This window comes from Zootoca vivipara, chromosome 2 (genome assembly GCF_963506605.1).
Source record: "Zootoca vivipara chromosome 2, rZooViv1.1, whole genome shotgun sequence".
In the NCBI taxonomy this organism is placed as follows: Eukaryota; Metazoa; Chordata; class Lepidosauria; order Squamata; family Lacertidae; genus Zootoca; species Zootoca vivipara.
In genome coordinates, this window is record NC_083277.1 from 61313982 (window position 1) to 61338107 (window position 24126).

A 24126-nucleotide genomic window follows, 5' to 3' on the forward strand; every position below is an offset into this window, starting at 1 on the left:
TGGGGTGAGGATCCTCTGGCCCATGGGCCAAATTAAACCCACCTGGGATCATCAACTTGCCCCACAAAACCATTTCCACCAAAACATGCCCCCTACCCCTCATCTGACATCATCAGGTATGGGGCAGCAAAGGATGTGGCCACAAACTTAACCATGAGTTTAAAGTTACACGTAGGTAGCCGTGTTGGTCTGAGTCGAAGCAAAATAAAAAAATTCCTTCAGTAGCACCTTAAAGACCAACTAAGTTTTTATTTTGGTATGAGCTTTCGTGTGCATGCACACTTCGTCAGATACACTGAAACAGAATCCACCAGACCCTTATGTATATTCAGAGGGTGGGGGTGATGGGAATGGACTGATGGGAGTGGTAAACCTGTAGATGGCTTTAACGACTGTTGATGACTGCAATTGGTCCTGGGGAAAAAAAGCAAGGGCTGAGGCGCTAAAGAAAGCTTGATCATGCATAATGAGATAAGAATCCAATGTCTTTATTCATCCCAGGTGGCTCCATGGTTTTAAGCTTGGTAATGAGTTCCAATTCAGAAACTTCTCTTTCCAGTCTGTTCCTGAATTTTTTCTGTAATAAAACAGCTGCTTTGAGATCTTGTATAGAATGTCCTGGGAGATTGAAGGACCAGGAACTTTCTATCTTCTACCTAAAATACACAAACCAGGAAATCCAGGACGCTCCATCATCTCAGGTATTGGCACCATTACAGTGGGTGTTTCCGGCTATAGGGACTCTGTTCTGAAACCATATGCTATCAGTGCTCCCAGCTACGTACGTGACACCACAGATTTTCTGAGGAAAATACAATCTTTGAACAATCTTCCTAACAATATTATACTAGCCACTATGGATGTGGAATCTCTATACACCAACATCCCACACAATGATGGTTTACAAGCCATAAGGAACACCATTTCAGATAAAACCACAGCGGACTTTGCTACCAAACTCTGCTACTTTGTCCTTACCCACAACCACTTCAAATTTGGTGATGACCTGTTCCTCCAGATCAGCAGCACAGCCATGGGAACCCGCATGGCCCCACAGTGAGTTTAAAGTGAGCTTGAAGAATCCTACTGCTCCTACTGCAGTAGCAATTAGAATGATGGAAGATGGTACCGTCGAGAATGAATTATCCACCCTGAATTTTGCTCTGAGCAAACTTTCGTCAGTTGCACTTTTTAAAAGAACCCCATAATAAATCCTTTTGATTTCAGTCACACAATCAGGGTTGCGACTGTATCTGAACATGGATATTCTGAGTATTTCCTGAGGCCCCTTGACTTAACTGAATGAAGGTGGGTGTGTCTGTGAAAAGGAACAAAAGAGAAATTGCTCCTTGAGACTCAAGCCTGGAGTTGTAAGCAAAAATCTGATGTGGGGCAGTGAAGATGCTGATTTGGGCATGTTTAGTTTGTCTCCATCCATGTTCTACATGCATATTTGTAAAGAAACTCAAATATTCAAAAATATCATGTCTCCTGTATTCTCTGCTCCAAAGGAAACCAAACCCAGGTAAGTAGTGCCACTGCTCTTATTCACACAGATTCCTCCTTTTCCACCTCATCCATCCATTGCTTGTACTTACAAGTCCCTTGACACTAGTCGATTCTATCCACACATGGCATTCAGCAACTGCAGACCAGCACAACTTGCACCCCAAATGGAAAGCAGGAAAGTTCAATGAAACCTGACATTATATCAACTAATTAAGAAAGTAGAAGACTTTCCCAAAAAAACATGTGCCCATTTTAGAGATGGAAACGTAACATTTAAGCTTGATGGATGCAGCCGAAGATTCTTATTTAAAAAACAAACAAACTCTAAGAGACTATTACAGTTTTATTGCATTCTGAATTCAAGATGGTAGATACTCCTCACCCTCTCAACTTTGGCAGGAGAGTGGGACCACCTACCTGCCAATCACCTTATGTTCTAATCACATTGGACTGAACTTTAACAGCTGACAAAGGAGATCCCCGTAACTGACCATCAGGGCCTACAGCAACTTCCTCTGACTGCCCCATTAACTGGAGCATTTTTTCTTTCTTTCCAAAGCGAAACTCTCTAGTGCCACCCATCTTCAAGCAATTACAATCAGCTGATCGTTGGTGCTTGCAATTGGCACTTTAAAGCTCAATCTGCTCGTTGGGGCTTCAAAAAATCTTCCAATTCTCTCCCCCCTTTGGCCCAGCCCTGTGTTTACGTGTCCCACACCTGATGTCAGGGTTGTGCCTTGGCCAAAATGGTCTGGTGGGCCAAATGGGGAGGCCTGGGGGACCTAAACAGGCCTATGGATTGGCCATTCCACTCCTGGGATGGGGGACAAACAGCAGGGGAACTGAATTATCCTGATGGCTCACCAGATACATGTTATTTAAAGGTAAAGGGACCCCTGACCATTAGGTCCAGTCACGGATTACTCTGGGGTTGTGGCGCTCATCTCACTTTACTGGCTGAGGGAGCCGGCGTACAGCTTCCGGGTCATGTGGCCAGCATGACTAAGCCGCTTCTGGAGAACCAGAGCAGTGCACGGAAACTCTGTTTACCTTCCCGCAGGAGTGGTACCTATTTATCTACTTGCACTTTGTGCTTTTGAGCTGCTAGGTTGGCAGGAGCAGGGACCAAGCAACGGGAGCTCACCCTGTCGCGGGGATTCAAACTGCCAACCTTCTGATCGGTAAGCCCTAGGCTCTGTGGTTTAACCCACAACGCTACCCGCGTCCCTCACATGTTTCTTTAGTGCATTTCTACTCTGGCCATTTGTGCAAACATTTGAGGCAGTGTTCTTTCCTCCATGTCCATTTTAGCCTCCTCAGAACAACCCTATGAAATTGTTTGGGTCACAAGGGGAAGGCTGCCCCATGGACTCCCCAGTAAATTATGCCGCCGTTGTCCCCTACTGCTGCGTTGCAGACGCCACACCCAAAAGGCCACTTCCACCAGGTTCTTCCATGGGGCCTGCTCCCTATAAGTAAGGGAACAGCTCACCTACCAGCTACGCCTTTCCCTGGCACTTTGGTCCTTCCGAGAAAACTTGCTAGGGATTGCTCGCGCTGCTCATTTCATGAGCAATCATTTCAGATCCAGAACATTTTGTACTCTGCATGCAAATGCTTTCCGGGAGCGTCATTTCACCGGGAGAAGCATAACGACGAAGAGGCAACGCCGAGCTAAAGGGTCATAGGTTGCCTAAAGGCTGCCTGCGAGTACATGCAGAGCTGACCCAGGCGACTTAGCCTCTTGCAATGCATCAACTGCGCTTCGCAAGCAATCGCCACTTCCTCCTCCTGGTTAGGGATGAGAGCTATGGGGACTTCAAAACACATCGCAGCCCCCTGAAAAAGTAGGGTGTTGTCTCTCTCTTTCGTCTTCCCTTCCCGCCCCCACCTCCAAACTCCGAACTGCCCATTTCAGAGGTTATGAAACGCGCTCCGCAATGGCTGTTTCACAACAGGGGCGGGCCGAAGCCGGCAGCCAATGGAGCAGCTCTCCGGCTCCATCACATGGGGCTACTCCACATTTTATGTAATATTCGGACCTTTTGTTGTTGTTGTTCTTTCGTGTTTGTGCGCGCGTGTGTGTTCAGAAGGTAACCAAAGGGGTCGGTGGGGGTTGGGGGGAGCAATCTAGCGAGGGAGCAGGAAAAGAAAAGTGACCGATCGTGCTTTTTCTGTTTGAAAATCCTGCCTCCGCGCTTCTCCCCTCCTTCCTCTCTTCTCCTGCTAACTCGCCCCAAGTTGACGCACGCGGAGAGGCTGCCGGTGCGCCGTGCATGAATCCAGAGGCAAGGGAGGAAATCGGATGCTTTTCGCTTCTCTCCCAGCCTCTTGGAAAGGGGAGCGGATGGGCAGCGCGTCGGCGAAGTGGCACGATCGCAGCAGGACCCGTCAGAAGAGTTTGAAGAGAAGGGGGCGGGTGGAGCTCGCACTTACACAAGCAACCTCCACTCCGCCCCGGCCGGCACCTCTCCAAAAAGTAACCTGCTCGCTTAGTTTCCGCGCAGACGCGGCAAAGGAGCGGCGGGTGGCGCGCTGCGAGCGAGCTTGACTTTTCCCCGGTCGTGGTGGGGACAAAGGGTCATTCTCCCCTGCGCCGCCGCCTCCCTCTGCTGTTTTTCTTTTGGTGTCTTTTCTGGATGCATTTGAAAGCTTCTATGTCTCGGGCGACGAGGCTGAGCAGGCACCTCTTGGGTGAAAAGGGATGAAATAGGGGCAATTAAAAAGGGTGCGAGGACGACCCGCAATAAACAAAGTGAAAGCGGAAAAGTGCTTACATTGCACCAGCTGCAGCTGCTTCTCGATCCGTTGCAAAGTTCTCCGGAGCGCGCTGTGCGTGGGGAACCTCCGGGGAAGAGCGCTGCGCCTTTAAGAGCGAGCGAGCCACTCGGCTCGTGGTCTTGCCCCCATAAAGCAGGAAGGTGAACCTCCGGGCCTTTTTGGGAAAGTGTCCCCGGTTGCTGCAGGAGGCTGCTTCGCCACGCCAAGTTGCTCCCACGGGAGACTCGGTTTTCAAGGGAAATCCTCTCCCCACCCACCCACCCATCCCCGCCCCCGATTCCATCCCCGTCCCTTTTCGATGCCGCTCTTCTTCAGAGGCGATAGCCCTTCGCACGTAACCCTGGGAGGCACCCTTTAACCAGCCCCGCTGCCTGCCTGCCTCCCCTCTCTCTCCGTGGCAGGAGCCATGGAGATTTTCCTGTGCGCCTCTTGCCACCGGGCCCTGTGGGACCCAGTGACCGTGTCGTGCGGCCATACCTTCTGCAGAAGATGCCTCGGAGGAGACGTGCCCTCCAAGTGCCGGCTCTGTGGGGGGAAGCTAGTCCCGCTGGGCTCGCGGACGGTGTCCTGCAACGTCCTGCTGTGTGACTTGTTGGAGAAATGCTTGGACAAAGGCACTCAAGTGGCCAGGCTGAAGACCGACTTGCAGGAGCTGCTGAGAAGCGGAGACTACCGGGGAGCGCTGAGGAGCGTGCAGAAAGGGGTCGCGCTGGGTAAGCATTGCATGCCCCAGAGATGCCTTTTTGGGGACTGGGGACACTGACGGGTCTGGTGGGGGTGGAGGGGCAAGGCAGGTTAACAGGGGGCTTTGACGGATTTCTTTCGGGAGTCTTGCATTTGAAGACACATACACACCCAGCCGTCGCCGGTTATGCAACTTGTCACCGTATCGCATTGTGTAAGCAGCGAGGGACAATCCTCGATAAGTTTGTCGCCGAGTTCCTCGTTTCCTGCTTGTTACAGGCAAGAGACTTTGCGGACACGGAGCCGCCTTCCGCGTACAGCCACATATGCTTGCCGCATTCTGCCCAAACGGCTCTTTGCATAAAAAAATACTTTTTAAAAAAATTAAAAGTTAACTTTTGGGAAGTTAAGTTTGCTTCTTTTGCAGCTTTTTATGCTGCACGTGTGTCAAGGCGAAGAACGCGTCCAGTGGCGATGGTGACATCAGAAAATTACTTATACAATGAGTTTGTTGGTTTGTCTTTTTATAGAAAAAAGCACGGCTTTGCCTTATATGGCAGGCACAGCCCTTTTATAGGGCACCTCGTGGGACCTTTGAAAAGCTGACCAATGCGAATTGTGCTGCCGGAATTGCTGTATCTGTTCAGGGGTGTGGGGGAACATGTGGTCGCCTTTGGCTCCTCTTTGTGGGCACAGAACACAAAAATAAGATAGGGTAGGATATGGGAGCAGCCAGGATTTTTGTTAGGGGGACAGAACCTCAGTTTGCTATGTACTTTTATGGAATTTTATTGATGGGGGGGGGGAAGGCTGCTGCCCCCCCCCCCGGCTATGCCTATGGGATAGGACTTAGTCCAAGTTCAGGGTTACTGGTCATTTCTGTAGCTGTCCTTTCTGAACAAAGTGCAAGTAGATAAATAGGTACCGCTCCGGCGGGAAGGTAAACGGCGTTTCCGTGCGCCGCTCTGGTTTTGCCAGACGCGGCTTAGTCATGCTGGCCACATGACCCGGAAGCTGTCTTCAGACAAACGCCGGCTCCCTCGGCCTATAGAATGAGATGAGCACCGCAACAGAGTCGTTCGCGACTGGACTTTACCTTTTTAGGCAGTATGACTTGCCCAAGACTGTGCGGGGATTTGAACCCAGTACACGCTCTGCTGTACTAAATAAAAGTGTAGCGGGCAATGCTATTTCTTCCCTGATCATAGAATTGCAGAGTTGGAAGGGACCACAAGGGTCATCTAGTCCAACCCCCTGCCACGCAGGAATCTTTTGCCTAATGTGGGGCTTGAAGCCACAGCCCTGAGATTGAGTCTTAGGCTCTACCGATAGTGCTATCCTTCCCTAGAGAAGACATACACTCCCTCTTTCACCTCATCCTTTACATGCCCACTCCCCAAACTCGATTTCCACCCCCAGACTTTCTTTAAATAGTTGGCTGAAATTCAACAGGCTCCTGGTATAAAGAGGCAGTGAAAGAGAAAGCTGGACCTAATGAATTAGCATGACATTGTCTTGGGGGGTAACCATAAAACTGAAGAGGAGGGAGGAAGTCAAGTGGAGGCTGGATGAGCTTATTCCACTGTGCTAGGCTCACCTGTTTTATGAAACACCTGTGCGTGTTTGAGTCATTGCAGACTCTGAGCTGGTGTTTTATAACAGGCTCTTAACAAATGAAGAATGATGTGAGGGCCTCAGCAATTCTGTAAAGGTCTGAATCAGTGAAGTGATCCAGCTGCTCTTGAATCCCACAAGCTCTAGGTCACCTCAACTTTACCATCCTCAAAGGCAGTCCTAGATTCCTCTTTAGGCTTATTCAGGAGGGAACATGTTGTGGGGTGCAAATAACTCTATGGATAATATAGATTAAAGCTGTAAGTCTATGCATGCTTACCTGGGAGTAAGCCTCATTGAACACAATGACTTGCTTCTGAGTAAACCTGCTTAGGATCTCACTGTTAAATCCTTTAATTTAGCACTTGGTTTTGAGGGGTGTTTATATAACACAGCACAAAGATTTCTGTTTCTGTGACAGTAATCAGCGGTTAGCATAAAAGCTAGCCCTCACTTTGGGTCATGAATTTCTTGTCAGGACTTGCCTGTAAACAGCATGTTATGTTATTTATGTTTTGTAAACTCAGCAAAATATGCATGACCGGCAGTAGTCACAAGGATTCATTTAGGAATTAGTTGAACATTTATTCAGTTTATTATGGAGAGATTTATATTTCTTGTGTAGAAGCCCAACTATATTCCTGGTTTCACAATAAGAAACTGATCTGAAATCAACCTTTAATTCTGCCATGAGCTATAGTAGTGGATTCACTTTTGTGTCTGTAACCATTTAAACCACTCTCCCAAACTGCTTAATGGCTTGTTTGTCACAAAATCCCTTTATTCTTGTATGGTATTTGCATATACTGTAGATCAGGCATCCCCAAACTTCGGCCCTCCAGATGTTTTGGACTACAATTCCCATCATCCCTGACCACGGGTCCTCTTAGCTAGGGATCATGGGAGTTGTAGGCCAAAACATCTGGAGGGCCGCAGTTTGGGGATGCCTGCTGTAGATAGTGTTTGTGTGTGTGTGTGTGTGTGAGAGAGAGAGACTTTCCTGAAAAGGCTGGTCCAGATTAGTGATTTTTTTATTCAGTTGTAAAATCCTCACCCTTTCTGCAAAACTTCTAGCATGAAAAGCTGGCTGTGTAGTTTGTTGGAGTCAGTTTGGGTTATCACATTTTTCTTCTGGAGACTCTGTGCCTTTGACAGCCATGCAGCAGGCAGATATTCAAGAGGTGCAGCTCTCCCAACCACTCTGTCTTTGTGCTAGGAGGGTTTTTGCATGTTGAATTTCTGCCTGTTGCTTTGCTAGTAGCGGTTAGAGACTTGGTCAGGAAAATAAGGCTGCCCTATGTATTTAGTTAATATTGCCTGTGTGATAGAAAGTGCTCTTTTTTCAGCTCACCTCTTAAAGCAATTTAATGCATTTCACAACAGACAATAGTTTCCTAATAGAAACTCACCAAACTATGGCATTCTGTTGTTTTCAGAGCCACATTTATTGCTTGATTCATCTTCACTTCATAATTTCTTTCTATTATTGCTTTGGTTTGCCAAAGAAACAGCATGCAATAAAATTCAGGGAAATTGAAACCTTTTCTTTTTAGGCTAGTTTAATGTTTCTTCTGTTCAAAATTATGATTGCTAGACTCCCACCTCAGTCAAATATTTTCCAGTAGACTCAACTTAAAACAAACCTTTGGGGTCTTCTCTGCCTTAAGCAGCAATCCTTTACCTGCGAGTAAGCTCCATCAAATTTAAGTGGGTTAGAAATCGGTTTCTACCAATCCCATGTTTTTGTGTGATCCTAAACCTGATTTCCGAAGTCTGAAAAGGATTGTGAACGATATTATTTTGATTCGTTAAATTTCCATCTTGCCCTTCCTTGAAAAGGAGCCCAGGGTGGCAAATAGTAATGTAGTAAAATAACTTTTTTTTTTTAAAAAAGAATGTTTGTTTCCTCACTGGGTGTTTAGGAGAGATGGAGATGCATAAGCTATAATTATGTGGGAACACAGGGTAACTGGAGAGAAATAGTATTGGTCTGGGATGTGCTCAGTGCACCCCCTTGTGTTCTTAATAATTCTCAGACACACCGTTTAAGCAATTAAATCTTGGTGCCCATTTTGAACCATGCATCAGTCACCTATCCAGCAACCCACCTTCAATCATATCAAATGATTTAAGACAGTCAAACCTTTATTTACATAGAAGACCTGGATACAAAACAGAGCAGTTGAACATCATAGAATCATACGAGTTGGAAGAGACCACATGGGCCATCCAGTCCAACCCACTGCCAAGCAGGAAACACCATCAAAGTATTCCTGACAGATGGCTGTCAAGCCTCTGCTTAAAGACCTCCATAGAAGGAGACTCCACCACACTCCTTGGCAGCAAGTTCCACTGTCGAACAGCTCTTAATGTCAGGAAGTTCTTCCTAATGTTTAGGTGGAATCTTCTTTCTTGTAGCTTGAATCCATTGCTCCGTGTCCGCTTCTCTGGAGCAGCAGAAAACAACCTTTCTCCCTCCTCTATATGACATCCTTTTATATATTTGAACATGGCTATCATATCCCCCTTAACCTTCTCTTCTCCAGGCTAAACATACCCAGCTCCCTAAGTCCTTCCTCATAAGGCATTGTTTCCAAGCCTTTGACCATTTTGGTTGCCCTCCTCTGGACACGTTCCAGCTTGTCAGTATCCTTATTGAACTGTGGTGCCCAGGAACTGGACACAGTACTCCAGGTGAGGTCTGACCAGAGCAGAATACAGTGGTACTGTTACTTCCCTTGATCTAGATGCTATACTCCTATTGATGCAGCCCAGAATTGCATTGGCTTTTTTAGCTGCTGCATCACACTGTTGACTCATGCCAAGTTTGTGGTCTACCAAGACTCCTAGATCCTTTTCAGGTGTAGATGTTGGGTGGGAGACAGGTGAAGAAACAGTAATTGATTAATTTGACATGTGGCAAGACCCTAAACTCAGGCTGTTTCCCCCCCTTCATATTGCAACCTTCATACAAGCAGAAGGTTGCGATGTCGCATGTGTGACAAGCAGAAGAAAGAGTGCAGCTCCACTTACAAGTTAGATCTATATTTATAATCTTCTTGCCTACAGTAGCTTTAGGATAGGGATGAGGTACCTGTGATCTTCCAGCTGCAAGTGATGCTGGGCTCTATCATCAGCCTCAGCTAGTATAGCTGATGGCCAGGGACCATGGGAGTTGTAGTCCAGCAACATCCCAGGTACCCCATCCCTTCTTTAGGTGGCTTTCACGAGCTTCCCCCCCCATATAATGCCCCTGTAGGAAGGCCTTGGCTTGAAGCTGTACTTCAAACAGGATGCTCTAGCAAAGTGACATATGAGAAATGGCAGAATGTAGCCACTAGAAATGGGAAGGAATCTTGTCCTTCACCTCAAGCAGCAAAATGTCTTGGAAGGGCACCAAAGTTGTACAACTGCTGCTTGTGCCTCCAAGTCACTAAGCATAAGCAATACCATCCACACAAGATACCAAGTCACCTCAGATTGTTTTAACACAATCAAGACTTTACTGTGTCAGAGGCAGAAAGCAAGAACTGAAAGTACACGCAGTTGACCTTGACTATAAACTCACTTCAAATCACCTCTCTTACCTCATGTTTTCAGCATTCTGTCGAGCATTTAGAAGACACCGACCCATTTTACAGATGGAGAGTACAGAGATAGAGATGACTTCCCCAGCACAGCCGGTGAAACTATGGTGGAATACTCAAGCACAACAAACACTAGATCTTGCTGAGCCTGGCTGTGGCATAACTTTTCAGTAGAGCATGTTGTGGATCAAGTCTGTAGGGCTATGTAAGAATAGCCCATAAACTGTCAATGGGCCTGAAGAAGTCTGGCAGTAGTCTGCCAAACTGACAGAGTCCTAAATTCTGTGCATCCGCTCTTGGCATGTGGCTGGTCATCACCAAGGCCCCCGACAGGAGACAATGTGGCAATCTTAAGTAAAAGAGTTGGATTCTGCAAAGCATGGTGCTGCTTGCAGAGGTAAGGTGCAGAGTTGTTTGGGTGGTGATCTCGATTATACTTGACACAAAGCAAGAGTGGGGCTCAGATTTAATTGCTTATTATATACTGTGCTTTTCCCCCTGACGAGACTCAAGGCTGCTTGCAGATTCTGTACCTTGCTACCGGGTTGCCTTTAGGCTGCTTTTTCAGTCAACCAAGTGGGACAAAATGAACGGTCTCTTCACTACTTCCTCTTCCGTCTTATCATCTAGGTTCAAAGACCCAACTGAAAGAAGACATATTTGGGTGCTGTGAAGAAGCAACAATGCACCCCCCACCTTAGCCCGGTCCATACAACCCCTTACAATGTTGCTTGGCTAGGAAATGGCAAAGGCACTTAAATATTTTGTGCAAGGCGGAGGCTTGGCGAAGGCCTTAAAGATACAGGAAAACCACAGGTTAGCCTTCCCTGCTATTATCCCAAAGGGATCTAAGGCAAGGATAAGGATATTATTGTCTGCAGAGTCCAGGGCAAACTTTCTCTTGCTCCCACTAAAAAGTATTTTATGCAACAACATGCCCTCAGGGAACCTGTAGCTGGCCTCTGAAAGGGGAACCTGTGAGCCATGGAAGCTGGGAAAGTGCTGCATGTGTTCGTTATGCTTGTTTTTTTAAAAATCAATTCTTTATAAGAACAGAATGTACAGTCATTGGATAATGCAGACATAAGTGGTGAGCATTAACAAAATAACTAGGGCATATGCCATTAAAAGGTATTTTGATCGGTCAGAAGCTGTAGATTGTTAAAATATTCACGAATGATAGAGGTCTTGGAACACCAAGCATTACAGTATCGAGACAAAGCTTATTGCATTTTCCAAATGACTTCCTCCTCCCTCCTTTTTTACCTCACCCTTGAAGACTGGGCCTGCCTCTAGTCATTTTCACTTGTTCAGTGAACAAGGTCTGAAGGTCTGAACACATTTTTGTGAGCAGGGGGTAGGGAGGGGACTAGCTGTCAGTCTTATCCTTCATGAATTCATCTAATCCCCCTTTAAAGGCATCCAAGATGGCAGCCATCACCATGTCTACACATAATGTGTATTTGCAGAGATCCTGCCTCTTGCAGAATTCCTTATTTTGTTTGAGGAACTATGCACTATACATTCAAAGTGGAATCATTCTGCTTTAAACCGTTGTGACTTCCCCATATGAATGCTAGTTTAAGGGGGCCGAGAGTTGTTAGGCTATCCCTCTTTGTCTCAGAGCTGCAATTCCCTCAATTAAGATTGCTGAACTATTCTTGAGAATCGTAGCTCTGTGAGGAGAATAGGGGTCTCCTAACGATCCTCAGCACCCTTAATGAACTACACTTCCCAGAACTCTTTGGGGGAAGCAATGGCTGTTTTAAAGCGCCATGATACGGCTTTAAATGTTTAGTGCAGGTGGGATTTAAATATGCATACAGCCTTCAGATGCGTAAGGGAGAGGCCAGGAGCTGGGACAGTAGCTGTGATCCTGATTCCCCCTTTCTCCATATGTTCACTAAACACATGAAGGGAACTTCTCTTCAACCTATGACCACGAATAGTGGCAGTTTATACTCTGTTCCCTGCTGTTTGCATTTCTGGCTGGCCTAGGATCGATTGCTTCTTCTACATGGAGTTTGGCATGAGAATGAGATGTGGGCTCTCAGTCCCCATCTCCACACATCATACATTTGTATGAAAGTAGGTCCTCTCCCAGATCATCTGTCCATACATATGCTTACAATGTACATGGCTTTTTTGTGTACCTATTATTTCTGCATGTGCTGCGTAATCAAAGCTTGCCCCACCCAACTCTAAAATATACATTAGGAGCCCATGGCAACACTTGATGAGATCTGTGGGTTCCACAGTGGGGTAGTGTGATAAGTTCTTAGAAGCCCTGGCAATTCATGGCTTACTCTAAGGATATTTGTCATCTTGCGATCGTTGGGTTCTGCCAGAAAAGGGTTGATCGTGATGAATGCCAACCTTCCAGCTCTAAAAGCATTCCAGCCCACTCTGTTTAGCAACTGACTCTGGGATGATTTCATTGCAGGTTTCCAGATTTAAAGTTAGACACGAGGGTCAGAGTTTAGCTAATTTATGTAAGGGGGCAATGTGACCCGCAGCACACAGCAAGCAGGCTCCCCGTGCTCCGTGGTTCTCATTCTTTCAACATCTCTGCAATGGAAACTGTTGTTGTGTAATCACTTTTCTGCAGCACTGATAGATGAATCACTGCTGCAGTACTGATAGGTGAATCACTACAGCAAAGGCAGCCCTGTGGTGTGTGTTTTTTTAATTGTGGAAATGTACTGGATGGGGACGGAGGGGTGGGCGGGCCATTGTCAGTCCAAGAACCATGTAGGCTACCAGTTTTAATTCCTTCCCTCCGAGGTAAAACAAGCACAGCTGCATCACTCTATCTCAAAAGCCAGCAGGTCCTGTCATTAAACAAACTGAATTGAGTTTGAATTGAGTGACCGTGTCGGATTCTGCTGAACTGCACAAGAGCATGCTTTTCAAATGAGGGTTCGAATGTTTATTTTTGGGCATGAATCTGAACAAAGAGAAGATGATCTGAGATGCAGTTCAGATGTCTTATTCTAAATAAGGCTGAAACATGGAATCTTAGAGTTGGAAGAGACCCAAGGGTAATCTAGTCCAACCCTCTGCAATGCAGAGACCTCAGCTAAAGCAAACGTAATGATTGGGGGGGGCAAGTAAGGTGCTGCTATAAACTGAGGGGTGTAGACTATAAGAGCTTTTTCCCAACCTTGGTAGAATCCTATGTTCATTAATCATAATAATCAATATTATTTCTATATCATTATCCTTTTTTGAAATCATTTTTATTGTATTTTACGAATGTAAATTGATTACAATACCAAATACATATCCATAAAATGAGATTTCTCTGAATCTTGAGACTTCCACCCATCCCCTCCATGGGTTCTATTGTCAGCATTTCCAACTGCATATTATTTCATGGTCTATGCTTTATATCTATCCATACTGTCCATAGTATTTGTTACATTACAAGTGGGATTAAAATCCTGCTAATCTTTTCATCTGCTTACAGTGGTCTCCTAAATAAATTACAAACTTTCCCAATTCTTTCTTGAATTTCTTGCCTGCTTGTTCTCTGAGTTTTCCAGTCGGCTTTGCCATTTCAGCATAGTCTAACAGCTTAGCTTGCCATTCCTCTCTGGTAGGGAATTTCTATAGCCTTATCAATACACATAGCATCCCCTTTAAAACTTGTGGACTTTCATCTCTCTCTAAATCAGGCATCCCCAAACTTTGGCCCTCCAGATGTTTTGGACTACAGTTCCCATCATCCCTGACCACTGGTCCTGTTAGCTAGGGATCATGGGAGTTGTAGGCGGAAACATCTGGAGGGCCGCAGTTTGGGGATGCCTGCTCTAAATAAATGCTGATTTCCACCCCACACCTCTGGTGTAGATTTGTTTTTTATTTATTTACCTTAAGGCATTTGTAGCCAACTTTTCCCTCCAAGGAGATCAAAGCAGCATCAGTAGCAGAGGTGCTTATCTGACCTCCTGGCAGGTGAGTCAGTGCTACTTACCAGGGTTTTGGAGAAGGCAGTGCAAACACAGCAGCAGGAGACTGGAGTGCTGTATAGGCTCTGCTGGCGCATTTGCCCCACAATGACCTTATAGTGCCTGTGCCTCACCTCCTCCTGTAAGCACCACTGACTCATCTGCCAGGAGGTCAGGGAAGCCCCTCTGCCCCACCATGCCATTTGCTTTGAAAGCAAAACAGTAAAACCTTGAGAGCAAGAAATAAAATAATATGAGTAGCAACCATATTAAAGAGAGACCTCAAACAATACAGAGTGCTGCATCTGTGAGTATAACCACAGAAAGAATCCTGCTTTGCAGGAGGATGGACTAGATGATTCTGAGAAATTGGGGGTGTATATTCCTGTCTTGCATTTGTAGTCCTATACATAAAGGTAAAGGTAAAGGGACCCCTGACCATTAGGTCCAGTCGTGACCGACTCTGGGGTTGCGCGCTCATCTCTCATTATTGGCCGAGGGAGCCGGCGTATAGCTTCCAGGTCATGTGGCCAGCATGACAAAGCCGCTTCTGGCAAACCAGAGCAGCACATGGAAACACCGTTTACCTTCCCGCTGTAGCGGTTCCTATTTATCTACTTGCATTTTGACGTGCTTTCGAACTGCTAGGTTGGCAGGAGCAGGGGCCGAGCAACGGGAGCTCACCCCGTCACAGGGATTCGAACCGCTGACCTTCTGATCAGCAAGCCCTAGGCTCAGTGGTTTAACCACAGCGCCACCTGGGTCCCACTGAGTCCTATACATATGTACTCATAAGTAAGTCCCGTTGAGTTCAGTGAGGCTTTCCCCACGTAAGTATTTTATGCAACAGCCTTAATCTGTGATGGGAATTATTTGGGGCTGCGCCACACAGAACCTTCATCTCCAGTTCTTCATTTCCAGCTTCCCCTCCTCCTGCAACTTCAGATCTGGAAAACGTGTGTGTGTGTTGGAAGGAAACATCACTTATAGATTTTATAGATAGCTGGATTGTATATGTGGTGAACGGGTTTTGGAGATGATGGGATGAAGTCACCCAACAAGCCCATCATCTCAAGCCTTTTGATGTCCGCTTGTGCAGTGGTTTCTAATCCCCAAACCTTGCCCAGATGAACCACAATGCACTGGAAGTTAACACAGTCTAGCTAGTTATTATTATTATTACTACTAATATTTATTAATGAAATTTCTGTACCACCCTTCATCCAAGAACTACAGGGTGGTTTACAAAATAAATACACAAAAAATACATACCATAGTAACAAACAAAAGCAACACACACAGTTAAAAAAACTTTGTCTCCTTACATTAACTTGGGAGCAGGGTGGATAGAAATCAATGATTATTTTTTAAAAATAAAAAAATCAGATTTTTTTATAAAAATTTAAATTGGATTTTTTAAAAATAAAATGCTTTTGGAGGAAACATCTTTTTAAAGATAGTTTTCTATTTGTTACATTATAATCCAAAGGCTATTTATCAGGAAATAAGGATTTGTTTTAAGTTTTTCATGTGAAAATTCAGTGTAAGTCAGGCATAGGCAAACTCCGGTCCTCCAGATGTTTTGGAACTACAATTCCCACCATCCCTAGCTAACAGGACCAGTGGTCAGGGATGATAGGAATTGTAGTCTCAAAACATCTGGAGGGCTGGAGTTTGCCTATGCCTGGTCTAAGTTTTCTTTTTAAAAAATGGTTTAACCACATCAGTTAACAAACATGGATACATATGCTATAATGTTATTCTTTTAGTTAAATAAATTGTTTCAATTGGTATTAAGGAAATGATTGTTTTCCTTCTTCCAATAAAGTACAGCAGAAAAGTTGTCCAAATACAAACAGTTAACTTATTAAACCTACAATAATTTCATAATTATGTGTCTATGTATTTCTAATGGTATAACAAAATCAGTAATTTTTGATATAACTGTAAGAACTTCTTTGAAAATTCATTATTCCAAAAATGAAACCTTCATCTGGTTGTAAATACTAAGATTATGCCAGCAAGAATGAGTCTTTCTGTAAAAAAATGATTTAAATCAAGTCTTACTGACTAGTGATTTAAATTGTGATTTAAGTCAATTTGATTTAAATCAAATCCACCCTGCTTGGGAGTGTAAGAATTCGTGGAGCAGGTGAATAACCTGTGGCTCCCCAGATATTTCTGGACTATAGCTCACATAATCCCTAGCCATTGAGCATGTTGGCAAGGGCTGATGGGAGTTGGGAGTCTAAATAGCCTCTGGAAGATCCCAGGTCCCCCACTTCTGGCACAGAGATTTACCTTGACTACTGCTTCGCTAGCAACAGTTCTGAAGTGTCCTGCTTCTGCCTGTAGCTCCCGATGATCTTATGCTGAGACTATGCCGATCGGAGGTGTATGTGGCTTTGCAGCAATACCCAGATGCCCTGGAGGATTTGGAGGTGCTGAGCAGGCAAGAGCCAGAAGAGAGTGAGGTGAGTTGAATGTGCAGTTTGATGTTGTCCTGGACAAGCTTCTCTCTTGTCTTGCCCACAGGCAAGCCATGAATGCGATGGAACCGTGTTCTGTAATAGGCTGAGTGTGCGCTGAGATAGTATAGCCCTGCGATCAGGTGGAAAGGGAGCAGTTAATTAATGGGTAACCCTTTGCCAAGTTGCCAGGCTTAATGATGTTGAAACTACTAAGCTTATTAGAATGCTTCAAATGATCCTCCTCTCTCTCTTCCTCCCTGGCTCCCGAAAGCAAAAAAAAAAGAAAGAAAGAAAAGAAGAATAAGAAAAAAAAAGATGGATTCCTCACAACGTCTGGAATATTCACAGACTCTGGCGAGATTTTGGAAGGAAGGCATTCTGTACTTGAGGGACAGCCACCAAGATTGCCTCCCAGGGCAAAATTTGGTAGACAGACAGTAAACTTAAGAAAGTGTTGCCAGAATATTTTATGGTGCTTGAATTATTGGGTGCCAGAGAAGAGGAGTGGCATTTCAGTCTATAACAAAACAACAATAACAACCCACACACGAAACCCATCTTGAGCATCTAAGCTCCATGAAATGGCCTCCTTAAAAGATCCATTGTACTGTTTGATGTTTGTATATGTAAGTTTGCTTTGACAACATCTTTGGTAATTTCTCTTTCCCCGGAAGTGTACACGGTCATAAGTTAGATGGCTGAAAACCTCATCAACTGGAGCACTGATTTTTGAGAATGGTATTTTACTATCATTCTATAAAGATTTATTTATTTATTTGTATACATCCCATCCATAGCTCTCAGGGTGCTTCACAACATAAAATACATGAAAAACAAGAACACATACAGTCATACCTTGGAAGTTGAATGGAATCTGTTCTGGAAATCCGTTCGACTTCCAAAATGTTCAGAAACCAAAGCGTGGCTTCTGATTGGCTGCAGGAAGCTCCTGCAGCCAATCAGAAGCTGTGGAAGCCCCGTCGGATTTTCGGTTTCCAAAAATAGTTCGTAAACTGGAACGGTCACTTTTGGGTTTATGGCATTTGGGAGCCAAAACATTCAAGAACTAAGCTTTTCGAAAACCGAGGTACGACACTAAATGCAAACCAATAACTGTCCCTTCCCCTGCAGAAGTAGGCTTGTGCCAGAGTAGGTAGCAGACATGTATCCCATGATAAAGGGAGAACTTCTCTTGTGTCTTTTGCAAGCAAACCTTTGGATCCATGATTGTGACATGGCATCTGTGTAATTGCTGTAAGGTACCTCTGTACTCTGTATTTGCGACAGATTTTTCCTTTGCAGCCCAACTTGAACTGAAGCTACAACGAATAATTTGGAGTACGCAGTGTGCAATGCTAATTCTTCCTTTGAATCACCTGATATCATGTGACTTCATGCGATCTGACAGATGGGTGGAGCTGTTCGTTTGTCAAAGTCGCCCACAGGGGATGAAGAAGTTTAGAATCTGGCCCGTTAGCCAGATCCTGCTTCCCCACTTTTGTGCTAAACCCACAGTATCAAGAAGGGTTAGATAGATCATCCAGGAAATTCTTATTGTCTTCAAATTGCCAGGAGAAAACAGGTAGCACAGGTCTAGCATCGGAGAGCAGAAACAAATGTGTTCACTCGCTGCACTGTGAATCTAACTTCTGAACTTCCAGCACATCGACTGTAGCCATGGTACAGCTGTTCATTGGTAATCCTAAACGTAGACATTCCTGGCGGCTTTGTTGGGTAGATCTTCTTCGGAAACACACTAACCAAATCTGTCAATGAAGCATTAGTGAAATGTACTCGGAGTCGAGAGTGAATTTCATGCTCTTTATTCAGCTCATAGTCATCAAGGAGAAGAGGAGAAGAAGAATGGCTCTTTTCCCAAAACCATCTGCTTATATACATTATTTACACAATGGGCCTTGCGTGATTGGCTACTTCAGGGCTACACCTGTGGGCCAATTATATTGTGGATTGACTTCTGCCTGCAGCCTGATTGGCTGCTCCTACAGGCCAATCAGGTAGCAGATTCGCTTCTGCCAGCCGCCTGATTGGCTGCTCCAGCAGGCCAATCAGGTTGCGGATTCACTTCCACCTGGAGTTGGATTGGGTAGCTCCCGCTGATTCTGAATCCTATTGTTCTAGGATTCAGCTCAGTACATAACAATTAGGTTTCAAGGATAGAATGTAAACACTGCATTATGCTAATTGGTTCATCTGTCAATCCTCGTTAAGCTCGGTGTGCCTAGACAACTCTATTGGGTTAAAAGAAAAACAGCACCCCACCCCGAGAACTTGTCTGGCTTCCTGTCATACACAATCTTCATTCATTCATTCAGTCAGTCTCATAGCTTGTCTGCCAGCAAATTAATAGGGCAGAAGCTATGAAGAAGCTGGAATTCCTGCAGTGAGCACAAGTTGCGGTGGTGAGCTGAACTGATGAAGCTGGCCAGGTAAAGGTGTTCGGTTTCTTTAATTGAAACAATACACAGATCAGAAGCACCAGGACTACTTTCAGAGAGAGAAGCAACGGTTAGCATGAAATGGCATTAGAGTAAAATAATTCATCTGTTGGTTGGGGGTAGGTGAGATTTTCCATGGTCTCGGAATGGGTGACAAGGCTTGTAAAAGTTGATAAGAATTAAAATGGTCTGGAAGTAGAATTGCCTTCTCCCATATGAGTCTGCCCTGCTGACTTCAGAAACCCTACCATGGCTTGACCACACAGCCTTTTCAGTGGTGGCATCCTGTCTTTGAACTATCTTTCCTAGATAGATTTATGTGGCACAAATACTACCATCATTTAGGCCAGTATTTCTCAACCTTTTTTGGGCCACGGCACACTTGTTCTGTGAAAAAAATCACGAGGCACACCACCATTTAAAAAGTTTAAAAAATTAACTCTGTGCCGCCCTATATTATAATTATGACTGTAAGAAACACTTGCCAAATATTGCTTTCCGGCGGGTCAGCGCTGCCAAGTTCTTAAAAGATCCGGGTTTCTGATCCACCCCACCCGACCTCGCCGTCCCGTATCTTACCCTGTGCGTGTTCTCGGACCTGTGAGAGGACGATTTGGTCTTCATGCCTCCGTGAATTAGCAACAAACTACCTTTTGAATGATGGAGATTGAATATTTTAAAAGTAGCTACTTGAAGTCCGCTCGATTTTCCAAAAAAGAGACACACGTGCGGCACTATTAGCTGCTGGGGGCTGCCATCTTGGCTAAAGGATTCTGGGATGATCCTGTCACGTGAGGCATGGGGAAAATGGAAATAATGAAAGCTGATTGGTCTGTGGAAACTAAAAGGGGCGAAGAAATAGGACGCCCAGGGAGGTGGAGTTTGCAGCTGCAAAATCGCCCTTCTCGTTGCCGCACGACGCGGCACACCAGCCAGCGTCTCGCGCCACACTAGTGTGCCGCGGAACAGCGGTTGAGAAATGCTGATTTAGGCATGAGCCTGAGAGATCCAGCGTTACATTTACAAACTGCACTTTTTAAAATCACTATTAAAACTATTTAATCGCTGTTCTATTGGGTTTCCTGACTACTATTCTGTTTATTTTGTTTGCTGTTAATCTCTGTTTTATTTGTCTACCACATTTATTCCAGCTTTTCATTTGACTGTCCGTTGATTTGGAGACATTTCTTGGAACAGTGACTCACAAACACTTAAAATAAATTTATAATATGCAGAATATGTATATGTTTGGACTAAGCAAAGATCTAAGTCCAAACAGAAAAAGGAAATGCATTGATTCCATAAGCTTATTTGGCTTTTGCTTTGAGGAGGTGGGGGTGTACAGCAGCCACAAGAATAGGTTCAGACTAAAATTTTCTGCTTGATTCAGGCTGCACCAATCTGAAGACCACCTGATTCAACTTGGGGCCTTGAGCCTACGTTGTTTTCCCCATTCACTACTGGGAAATAATAATAATAAAGCTATAAATTTTGTTCCATTTTGACAGAAGTGGATGAAGTTTGCAAGCATAATAGCCACTTTGTAGTGGATAAATCCTACCAAATTACAGCCAAATACTGTAAGTCCGGGACGCAGGTGGCGCTGTGGGTTAAACCACTGAGCCTAGGGCTTGCCGATCAGAAGGTCGGCGGTTCGAATCCCCGCGGCGGGGTGAGCTCCCGTTGCTTGGTCCCAGCTCCTGCCAACCTAGCAGTTCGAAAGCACATAAAAAGTGCAAGTAGATACTGGGGTACCTTGAGTTATGAATGACTCGACTTACAAAATATTTGACTTATGAACTAAAATAATTGGCGAGCACTTACAAATTTCTTTCGGGCCTTCGCCGCCGCAGCCGCCAGCCTTTTTTTAAGGCACCGGAACGAATTAATCCATTTCCAATGCATTCCTATGGGAAACATCGTTTCAACTTACGAATGTTTCTACTTATGAATGTGCATTTGGAACGGATTAAATTCGTAAGTAGAGGTTCCACTGTAAATAGGTACCACTACAGCGGGAAGGTAAACGGCGTTTCCGTGCGCTGCTCTGGTTCGCCAGAAACGGCTTTGTCATGCTGGCCACATGACCTGGAAGCTGTATGCCGGCTCCCTTGGCCAATAAAGCGAGATGAGCGCCACAACCCCAGAGTCGGTCATGACTGGACCTAATGGTCAGGGGTCCCTTAACCTTTACCTTTACCAAAGGGCTAAAGGAGCAGATGTTATACTCCGAAGGTCTAAAAGTGGTTTTGTGATTGACAACTTGTTCAACTATTACTACTTTGGGAGGAAGGGCAGCATAAAAATATAATAAATGAAGAAATAAATAAATTCCAGGTTTCCCTTGCAGTATTCAATAGGCTTTGACAGCATCACAAGTATGATTTTGTATTGATGTATCTTGGTCAGCATGTGAATCATAAATAATTCCCAGTCACGGTTAGGAACATAGCATTTTAGACCATTGTTCGATCACATGCAGTGTTGTCTACACTGCCTGACAGAAGGTCTCCAGGCCTGAATTGGAGATGCTTGGGATTAGACTAGTGTCTTCTGAATTATGCCAAAAGCAGCACACTAAGAGAAGAATATGGAAGTTCAGGAAGTCTGAAGGCTTCAAGTTAAAACTCCATGTTGTCTGCTTTTTTTCAGGTCTTCTTTAGGAAGGGAAAGGTCCTCCTGGAAATGGGGAAGCAATCTGAGGCCCTGCTGCAGTTCCAACATTGCCTCACGCTGAATCCCAATTTTCATGCTGCTCAATACGAAACAGAAAAGGTATTTGTTTATTTTAAATTCTTTTAGGTTCCTTCAAGGTAAAACTTTCTCAATGTGGTTTGTAAAACATATAATGTATGTGTGTAATGCGCGTGCACACACGCACACATGTATATTATAGTTTACCTAAACAACAGCATTATAATGCACAATGGCCATTTGAATTAGCTTCAGCTTAAATTTTGGGAATAAAAAATGTTAGTTTTGCCATGTCTGACACTTTAGATTCCAGCCTCCCAGCAAAATAATATGAGATTTTTCATCTGTTTGATCATGCAGCATTTCATCCTCATGGTTGTGCCTACTCAGACTGCCCAAAAACAAAAGATGGGGTATTCATTTTGATTGGCCGCAAAACGAAAGCTAAACTGGAGCTTCCATGTTTACACTGCATACTTCCCTCCCTTTGATGGCTTGAGCATGACATTAATAATGCTTTGAACGAAAATATTTCAATAATGGCATGCTCAAATGAGCCAGACATTAGTATTGCTAGGTGTTAAGAGTGTACAGTAATCTAGGCAACAGGTGCTGTGAGCATCAGTCATACTGTTTAAAACAGCTTAGCTCCTGCCATTATTATGGGTTAGGAGTAAAACACTCAGGTGAGGTAGTGTGACTGTTCATTTCAGAACAGTACACCCATTATGCTGACAGGGGACTTTAGTTCCTGGAGTGGAAATCCTCAAAGAATTTGATTTCAGGTGGGTTCTTTAACTATAGTACTACAGTCAAATATATTAGTTAATGCATTGTGATATAAGAATAAGCTTCTGCCTTTACATCTAGTCTCATTGCATGCATATTTTTTTAAGGCATGTTGTTAATGATTTTTTGGGAGCTGCAGGAAACAGTTTGTCTGTCCAGTGAAAGGGAAGGACTAAAAGAAAAAACGGTGAAGAAAGTGGCTTGAGGTCTTGTTTTAGTTGTGGCACCAAAGGCCATTTCAATTGGCATTTAGCTAGCTTAGCAATTTTTGACTTATGAAACTCTTAGTAAGAGACATACCTGTACTGGTATTTAAAAGCAAATTGTACCTTGAAGTTTCTTTTCCTTTCAGAAATACAGTAACCTGTTTTCTTCTTGCCAGATTCTCACGAATGACGCCTCCCCTCTTCCAGGCACTGTTATGGAGCTGCAGAGTGATGCCAGTCAGAACTTGAAAGGGTCTAATTCAGGGGAAAAGCTAACTGCCCTAGTGTCTTTTGAAGGACAACCCCTACAGGTAAGCAACATGGAGTGGCAGTACCAAGTACAAGGCTAGCAGTAGCACGAAAGGGAGGTATGCATTTGAAGATAACTGTGGATGGGTGTGCACATCATAGAGACCACCTAACCAGCATACATACTGTGTTTTAATAATTTGCTCTTAGAAATTTTATTCCTGCTTTCTAAATCTGCCTCTTGAATGAGATTCAACCTTTTTGGAGAATTGAGGGTCTTATTAATAGTGGAAAGAAGTAGGTAACTGTTGTTTCAGACAACTTTTAGATTTCAATAAAGCAAAACATTAGTCAAGAAATGTGGGGTTGGCATGCATGTGTGCTTTGCAGAATACAACTGTCTTTTCATGTCTTTCCTTGCCCATAGTCTTTTTGCTTGGTCTGCTATGGAAAGGAGGTGTTTAAGAGAATGCTTTTCTTTGTGAAATAGGATTTGAAGGGAAGAAAGGAAGTTTGGCTGGGAGAAGATGCTTCTGATCACAGCCAAGCAGCACTTTCCATACCAGAATGGTTGAGGAAGAAGTCAACTTCAGGTTTTTCAGCAGAGAAGGAAAGGGGTAAGGGTATTAAAAAAAACCAATAACAATATTTAGAAGTCAATATTATCTGGGCAAAACAAGAGGCGGCTACTTGAATCTTCATGGGAGTATGGTATCTTAACCACTATTCTCTAAACTGCACCAGTCAATTTTTATAGCTTATATTAGGGTGCAAGGTCCTAATGGAGGAGCAGAGGTCATGTCTACACAACATATGGCAGTGTTTGGATCTCATGATAAGCCATTGTTTGTTGTGATAGGAATAACCCTAGCCTTGCCTGGGGCTCACACACTCCCACAGGTTTGCCAGAAGTCCTACTTAACACAGATTGCAGCAACTACTGGGTTCAGGGGTGGCTGTGTCGCGAATTCCTTCACGGCGCTTTAGCAGAGATGTTAAGAGTTCCAGTTTCTTTAGTGCAGTATATTTATTGTGAGCTATATACAAATATCTACAGGCAGTTCATACACACTCTCTAAACCTCTCACTGACCACACCCTTCTACAACACCACCACAAACACTGCTGCATAGGTTT

At 44.5% G+C, this 24126-nt stretch overlaps 1 protein-coding gene across 2 annotated transcripts in view; it reads left to right on the top strand.

The window, feature by feature from the left end:
* Positions 1-3458: 3458 nt before the first annotated feature.
* The window catches only part of LOC118080450 (LON peptidase N-terminal domain and RING finger protein 1), a 38053-nt gene continuing 17385 nt past the window's right edge, over positions 3459-24126 (top strand). Inside the window, exons 1-5 of one of the 2 annotated variants that reach the window (XM_035105719.2) lie at positions 3459-5003; positions 16481-16599; positions 21705-21827; positions 22918-23052; positions 23481-23607. In XM_035105719.2, coding sequence (XP_034961610.2) covers positions 4697-5003; positions 16481-16599; positions 21705-21827; positions 22918-23052; positions 23481-23607 — 811 coding nt within the window. In that variant the 5' untranslated portion in view covers positions 3459-4696. The remainder of the gene's footprint in view (positions 5004-16480; positions 16600-21704; positions 21828-22917; positions 23053-23480; positions 23608-24126) is intronic. The other variant, XM_035105718.2, reaches the window with a different exon arrangement.